The sequence below is a fragment of the Eubalaena glacialis genome, chromosome 9 (assembly GCF_028564815.1).
Source record: "Eubalaena glacialis isolate mEubGla1 chromosome 9, mEubGla1.1.hap2.+ XY, whole genome shotgun sequence".
In the NCBI taxonomy this organism is placed as follows: domain Eukaryota; kingdom Metazoa; phylum Chordata; class Mammalia; order Artiodactyla; family Balaenidae; genus Eubalaena; species Eubalaena glacialis.
This window is the reverse complement of record NC_083724.1, coordinates 6,475,234-6,483,353: the sequence shown is the minus strand read 5'-3', so window position 1 is coordinate 6,483,353 and position 8,120 is coordinate 6,475,234. Positions and strand designations below refer to the sequence as shown.

Genomic DNA, 8,120 nt, shown 5'->3' with positions numbered 1-8,120 from the left:
CCTCGCCGGTCTTAACTACCCGCTCAGGGGAGCCATCGGCCAGCCCTACGCGAGGCCGGATAGAGTCCACCGGCTCCCAGGAGGGCGGGACCGAAGCTCAGGAGCTGGGAGTAGAAGGCAAGTCCTCGGCGAGCGCTGACAGGCGCTGGCGCCGCAGGACCACAACTCCCAGCACGCCCTGCGGGCTACGCCGAAAGTGGTTGGCTGGGAGCTCTAGCCGTACTGTCCCTACCGGCCAATGGGGTGCAGGAAAGTGATCTGACCCGGATTCTCGGGGACCAATGGCAGTACAGGGGAGGCGGGAGCTTCCTTACCACTCACCTTGCGCTCGGAAAAACCACATTTAACAGGTCGTGCGGGGCTGGGCTCCGGAGGGTAGGGAGACTAGAGCCGAAAGGCGTGGCGGCGTCCCAGAAAGCGGCGCCGGGAGGGTCCCGGTCACCTCGCGGCGCGCACCGGACGTCACCGGGGGCGGGGCCAGAGGCGGGGCCTGGCCTCGTTGTGAGCGGCTCGTAATCCATCATGGCGGCCGCGGGGGTCGGTGACCGTCCCTGAACAGCGCTGGAGCCGGAGCCGGTTCCCGGGTCCTGCGGCTGAGGAGCCCTTCCGTTGTCCACGGCCCCTACCTGCGGGGGGAGGTCGGGTCCTGCGACGGAGCCCGGGGGATGTGACTGCCTGGCGGCGGCGGCCATAGCAACGTCCGGGGCCGGGGGAGGGGGTGTTTCGGGCAGAGACCCCCAGGCTCGGAGCAGCTGAGGCAGCCGGGCCTCCTCCCCCCTCTCCGCCCGCGACCCGCCTTCGGGGCCGCGAGAGTCCTTCGTCCCTTACAGCTCCGCCCCGGCTCTGGGACCCTCGGGGTGGTCTCTTTCCCCAGACCTGGGACACCCCGTTTCCTGAGGCGTGGAGGAGCGTCGCCCCCGGAGTAAGCCGCCCGTGCCTCGCCCCGGCAGCCTCCCTCTTGCCCCCGAGCCGCTCCTTGCTCCGACTCCCGGCCCCAGGTTTGGCCTCGGAGCCCCCCATTCAAATCCCATCCCTGCTGTCAAGGGGCCTCCCCTTCCCCCCAGGTTGCTCCCGTGAGCCTCTAATGCCCTGACTTCTTCCAATGTCACCTACGGCCCCCTTAGTCTCAGCCCAGCCAAAAACTTTAATGCAGAGGAAAAGCTTGGACTGGTTTCACAGGCCTTTTAAAAAGCGGACTTAAAAGTTGCTGGCAATGCATTCCTTCTCGTCTGAGTGGAGGGCCAGCTCTCGCTGAAGTCGGGGTGACCCGTGTCCTTTTCCGGAGAGCAGGGTAGAGAAGCAGGAGCGGCAGCTAGTGCAGCAGGAAGTTTGTCGGAAGATGAAGACACCAAGATAGGGGCTGGGTGACTTCCCCAGGAAAAGTTCTGGAGGAGCATCCAAACACGATCAACGTTTCCTTGATGTGTGGAAATCGACATGACTTTAGCCTTACTGACCCTTGTACAGCATACCCTGTGAATATTTCTGTTTAGGTTTTTCTCCTTGAAAGGGAAGAAACTTACTCAGCCAGTAAAAGACACTTAAAATCAAGAAACTTTGGGATCACATCGCAATTACATTACTTCGAATTGATAAACTGCGAATATAATCTGAACTCCTCTGTTTACATATGTCAACCTAAAATCTTCGCTTCCTTTCATTGTGGAAGATGTCTTGTGATTGACCTCAATTACTGACTTGTGGAGATGCGGTGAATGTGAAATCCCACATATAGATCGTTTTCCTTCTAAGCTCACTGATCATTCTGAAAGATCTTGAACCCTCTTCTGGAAAGGGGTGCCTATCGTTACTTTATGGGGCAGCAGCCTGGAAAAGTTCTTGGGGACCAGAGAAGGCCAAGTTTGCCTGCCCTGCACTTTATCAAAGGAGCAGGGAAGAAAGAATCATCGAGGCATGGGGGTCCACACTGCAATGTTTTTGTGGAACATGGTGAGTGCTTTTCAAGCTTTCTGGTCCTGTTTTCAGCTTCGGGATGCCTAAGGAACTTTTGAACCACAGCACTTGTGTCGGTTCTTTCCAGTTTTACTTAAAACTTCTGTTTTTGTAGTTATCTCTTAGTTTCTGGTGGAACTTTCTTTGTATAAGAAAAAGTTACTTCGTGACACTGGATGGCTTTATTCAAAATCTCTTTTGAGTTGGTTATTTTTGCCTGATTCCCCTTCTTAACTCACTGTTGACCTTGGACAAGCCATTTTACTATTCCACCTTCCTGAGGAGGTTGGATTTAAGTGGTTTCTCAGGATCCATAGTCCACGATTCTGCTCTGATCTAACGCATGGGCTCTTCCTTCCCCTGCAGTGCGGGGATCTTTTACTACTTTATCTACAGGGAGCTTTTACCATATCCTCAAAGGGGTTTGTGCTCCCCTCAAAGTTAAAAACCACAGGTCCTAGTTGACACTAATATTCTTGACCTTTTCAGTCATAAGTAGAACTTGAAAATACTCACTTTGGAGCCATGTGGGAACAGTCGAGGCGGGGGAGGCAGCATTCCTTGTGAATTGAGGATCCCCAGCTTCTAGTTATTGCACCTTACCCCAGGAGTACTCCTTTGCCATGGATGGAGCTTTTTCCTCCTCCTCTCTCCCTGTTTCATGTGACATTTGGGGCAAGAAAGGTTGTCTTTGACATTTTTATGAACGTCACTGGCATTTGAGTGCTGACAGTACATATTATACTGGTCACGTCCAGTCATTTTGTGTGAAGTTTTAATGCTAAGTGTCAGCTTAGACTGATGTCTGGGACAGGGGACAGCCATGCACCAATTAATTAGGGTCCTGTTTGTACTGTCACAGCCTGACATTTTTCAGACTGTGTACTTTATATTAAAATATCAACTGAGCTCACCCACCCTATTAGCAAATGTAGGACGTGTGCAAGTAGCATATACTTTGAAATTCAATCACAAATACCCTTAACAATGGGTGACTACAGTGAACAAAGTTCTCTATTCAGTGAACTTGCATTTGACAGTTGAGGTTGATTTTCTTAACGGAAATCGTCATCTAAATAATCTGAGTACTTGGATTTTACTTTGCCTTGAAACATTAGTTATATTTTAGCATTGGTTTTAGACAGGCGAATATAGTAATATGTTATGGCGCTTCCCAAATTCTGGATTTATAAAGTGAATTGTTCACATTTTTAATTAGTGATGATCATGCAACCTTAGTGAAAATTGGTACAGACTTTTTGGAGAGCTTTGGCCAAACTTATCAGAATCTAAAATGTACATACCAGTGACCCAGTAATCTCACTTCTAGGAAACTATCCTGGTATAGAACACTGTAGTGCCTTACATGTGCCTTATACCCCTTCAGGGGGTCCAGAGGTTAAAACTTTTCGTATTAACACAATACTGAGACGTTATTTGCACCCTTTGCTCTATTGGTGCAAAAGTAATGCAGGCTCCTAAGCATGAATCAAGGCTGTGGCAACTAACTATAGTAGCCATTGTATCCTTCATGCCATGCACTCATAGTAAAAAAAAAAAATTTTCTTTTTGGTTTTCACTTAAGAATGTTCCTGGTGAAGCAGCAAAAATTATTAATTTTACTAACTCTTGACTCTTGTGTATATATCTTGTTAATCTTCTGTGGATGAACGGGGAAGTAATTTTGTGTGCTGGTTGTCTTCTAGGATGAGTGCTTGGGCAGTGGTTAGTTGCGAGCTGAACTTGCCACTTTTTTCATGGACTACCATTTTTACCGACAAACTATGGTTATTCAGATTAAAAAATGTATAACAGAGTCTTTCAAGGAAGACAACTGGTAGTGTCTGTTGTCAATGATAACATTTTTGCTTTCCAGCGAAAACTAGGGTTTTGGAAAACTTGTATCTGCTACTGTGATGTAGAGATTGGTGGTAATATTTACAAATGTGCTATTTTGATATCTTATAATGGAATGTATTATTTGGAAAATCTACATAATTCAGTGAACTGATATTTTCTAAATGATCAACACATGATGTTATAAAATCAGGCACAGGTAAAAAAGATTCATTCAAGGTGCAAGATGGACCATTGGATTTTAATGTAACAGAATACAAAAATTAATTGATAGAGTTTTAGATTCTACTCAAAACTAATCTTTAAGAAACTACCACTTAGCGAGTTTGGTGTAGCTTCAAAGAACAATACCTACAATTATCTATAAACAGAGGAAAACAAGTTATTTTCCAGTGTTAATAAACTGTTTATTTTTAGGTGAACAAATGAATAAATGATTTAAATTTTTCAGTTTAAATTTATACTGTGGTAAATATTGATGAGATAACCTATATAAACAAAAGCACTTTGGGGTCCTATATAATTTTCAAGAGAGTAAAGTGGTCATGAGATAAAAAAGTTTTAGAACTGCTGCTACAGAAAGTCTATCAAGAAGTCATATAAGGGCGTGCGCAAAAAAAAAAAAAAAAGGAAAGTCATGTAAGGATGTTTATTGCCAGCATACTGTAAAGTACCAACACTGAAAGATGTCCATGTAATGGTAAGTGGAAAAAAGCAATTTGGGGATCAGTCTGCATGGTATGGCCCTATTTTTGTAAAACAAAAATTAACTATTTATTTGTACATGCACAGAAAAAAGTGTGGAAGGATTTAGACTGACATAGTGGTTAATCTCTAGGGAATTGGGATTTAGGTGGAACAGCAGAAAACTTTCACTTTTTACTTTGCATTTGTGATATTCCAGACCTTTTACAACAAATTTGTTTTATTTTGTAATACCCAAATTATGAGGGTTTAAAAACCAAATTGGTGGCAGCCCAACCAAATAATCACTTCTTTGTAGCACCTTTTAATGAAAGAAGTTGCCTAGATCATGTTTTACTGAAGATAAATCAATTTCTTTGGACTTCGGGTATACTTTTTCTAGGGGAACAAATGGTTCTTGATGTCTCACAGGCTGATCTTTCTAGAGTTGGTTAACATCCATATAGATTGGATTAAAAAACTCACAGCCATAACATACAACGTTGAACCAGACATGAATCTGGAAGCCAAGAATAATGTTGCGTGGTGGTGGTGAACGTGAAAGGAGTGGGCAGATGGCAGCTTTTTGCTAGGATCTTTCAGGGTCAAAGGGCTGCTCATATGTACAGGGGAAAAAAAAAGGAAACCATGATATTATTTCAGGGGCCATATGTTCCTTCCAAATTTCGGTGTCTTGACTAAGAAAATTCACTTTTTTTTTTAGAAAATTCACTTTTATGAAAGCTGGTAAAACAGGATTGAAAGCATTCACTAGTAAACCCTGTTTACCTTAGTGTGTCCTTCTTTCTTCAACAAATATTTATTGAGCTCACGCTATGTTCCAGGTAGTGTTTTAGTCATTGGTGATACATTAGTGAATAAAAACGCTTCCCTGCCCTCCTTAAACTTACATTCTAGTGGGTGGAGACAGACCATAAATAAGCTAAATAAGTAAAATATAGAGTATATTAGGTGGTGGTAGGTGCTGAGGAGAAGAATAACATAGAAAAGGGGGCAGGGAATATTGGGGGGGTGATTTTAGTTAGGGTGGCTAGAGAGGCCCCACTGAGAAGGTGGCGTTTGAATAAAGACCTGAGGAGGGAGGTGAGGGAGCAAGCCATGGAAATGATGGCTTTCAGGCAGAGGGGAATCAGGGCGCACAGGGCCCTAGGCAGAGCTTGCTTAGCAGGTTCACGGAGAAGCCTAGAGTAGCTGGAGCAGAGAGGGCAGAAGGAGAGTTGTAGGGGATGAAATGGGGGGTGGGAGGAGGTGGCTGGAGGAGAATGTGGCCTTGTTGTCCATTTCAAGAATTTTGACTTTTACTCGTGTTGGGAGAATTTTGAGGGAGGAGTAATAGGGCTTGATTTACGCTTTAATAAAATCTCTCTGGCTGCTACGTTTTGAAGGAAAGCAAAGGAGGAAGGAGGGATTCCACTTGGCTGTTGATGGCACTACCCTAGATGAGAATGGTGAAGGCTTGGCCCAGGGTGTGGCGGTGGTGAAGGGTCAGATTCTGTGAATATCTGAAGGCACGGCAGACTAGATTTGCTCTTATATTAGATATGAGACGTGGGGTGTGAGGGAAGTCAAGGGCTTTTGGACTGAATAACTGGAAAAATGGCGTTGCCTTTTACTGAAATGTAAACTAGAGGAGCGGGGTTTGGGGAAATGGGTTGGGGGATGAAGATCTGGAGCTGAAGTGCCTGTTAGGCATCCAGGTGGATATGACAGATACACAGTTGGGTCTACAAATCTGAATTCAGGGAAGCAATCCAGGTTGGTGAGAGAACCTGGGAGTCACCAGGTTCTAGATGGTATTTAAAGCTAAGAGAATGGATGACATCCCCAAGGGAAATCTCCATGTATGTGTCTTTCATATAAGTAAGGTGCTATTCAGTAGTTTATGATATTAAGACTTTACATTTTTATATAGGATTAGTTTGAATCTTGTGTGGTTTTTTTTTTTTGCGGGGTGGGGGGCGACATTCAAATTTTGCATGGGAATGATTTTTAAATCCTATATCTCTGTGGATTTTTTTTCCCCTAAATCAGAAAGTTGCAGAGTTAAAAAAAAATTGCACACAATTTTTCCTATTTTTATTGGTAGTGAATATTTTTAATATAAAATCATTTCAATTTTTAAAGTTTTATAATGCTTTTCTAGTTAATGCTTTAAAAAAATTGAAGCTTTTTTTTTTCTCTACAAATTATTTCTGGATTTTCTAATTTTAAGTTAGTACATCTATGTCCTTCAAGGTATTACTTATTTAATTTGTTTATATCAGATGTTTTGCTATGACCTTAACTGAAAAATGATTTTAAGAAATTGTTTACTCTCAATTTAAAACTACTGTTTTCAAATAAAACTTTATTCAAGGTAATCGAACAGGAACTTGATAGATCAACACTGTAATTCTCATCACTGTTAAATTATACTAAGCATTCAAACACATCAGGAGGTGGGAGAACATACAACTATTGAGTCTTATAGGTATTAAAGTTCAATCAGATCCTTAAAAAGAGGTTGTTTGGAAAGATTATATCCCTGTATTTATGTTAGGTATTGGGTTGTGGTACATGAACTAAGAAAATGCAAAATTGTATATTTGTACATTTTTTTTAAGGCATCCTGTTATTTTCCATAGTCTAATACATTTTGTATGGTTTCTTGTTTTTCATGAAATCTTATTGCCCACTTTAAGAAATATGCTTATAATATAGAAGAATACAGAAATTTCAGTTATGGGATAAGTAACGGAAGATGATCAAAGATGATTTAATGAAAAGAGTTTTTACCTTATTTAAATGAAACATCCTGTTAAAGAAAATAATAGAAATTGGAGAAAACAAGAAATCATTTTGTATTGGTTAAGATCTGTGCTTCAGATCTCCGTGTGATAACCGCTGGTGTGTTGTGAAGTGTGTTGCGAAGAGATACATTTTATGAGTGGGAGGAAAAAGGATGCGTTAACATGATTGAATTAGGAATTATACCCATAGGAGTATGTCAGGCATATTATCTGGGTCTACAGGATAAAAAGATTAAAATTGCTACTTAGATGATGAGCTTCAGTAAAAAGAAGCACTCCCTTAAGGTCTTCTGTGTGTGTATTCTGCAGTTCCCTGACTCCTTGCCTTTTTGGTGGTTGTGCCCCTGACATCACTCTTCTGTGGGTTCAAAACCCACCTGCCTTTCAAAACTCTGCTTGGGTCTCACCTCCTTCTTGAACACAGATTTTGATGTGTTGTCTTTGGAGTGTTTATTTCCCAGGTATTTGGGAGAGTCTAGATATCTTACTGATTTCTAACTTAATTCCATGTGGTCAGAGAACATCCTCTGTAAAATTTCAGTTTTTTGACATTTACTGAGATTAATTTTATGGCCCAGCCTATGACCTGTCTTACTGAATGTTCCATTTGTACTTGAAAAGAATATGTGTTCTGCAGTTGTTGGTTGTAATTTTCTATAAATGTGAATTAGATCAAGTTGGTTTACAGTGCTGTTTAAAATCTTCTACAGCCGTACTTATTTTTTTGTATACTTTTCTTATCTGTATTTTTGCTAAGTTTCTTTTTGGTCTCTTTTGTTACTGAGCGGGGGTGTTAAAAATCACAGCTATGATGAT

General features: G+C 42.4%; 2 protein-coding genes across 2 annotated transcripts in view; both read left to right on the top strand.

The window, feature by feature from the left end:
• Positions 1-492: 492 nt before the first annotated feature.
• Positions 493-1,561, top strand: LOC133098188 (uncharacterized). Its single transcript, XM_061200919.1, has one exon. It carries the CDS (start codon positions 1,103-1,105, stop codon positions 1,199-1,201), a length of 99 nt encoding a protein of 32 aa, XP_061056902.1. The 5' UTR covers positions 493-1,102; the 3' UTR covers positions 1,202-1,561.
• A 114-nt stretch (positions 1,562-1,675) lies between these two features.
• Positions 1,676-8,120, top strand: part of ABL1 (ABL proto-oncogene 1, non-receptor tyrosine kinase) — a 130,304-nt gene continuing 123,859 nt past the window's right edge. The window contains exon 1 of the mRNA XM_061199755.1: positions 1,676-1,950. Coding sequence (XP_061055738.1) covers positions 1,815-1,950 — 136 coding nt within the window. The 5' untranslated portion in view covers positions 1,676-1,814. The remainder of the gene's footprint in view (positions 1,951-8,120) is intronic.

Excerpts from the sequence above, each read along its gene's own strand:
- LOC133098188 (XM_061200919.1), top strand. The coding sequence starts at position 1,103 with ATGTCACCTACGGCCCCCTTAGTCTCAGCCCAGCCAAAAACTTTAATG.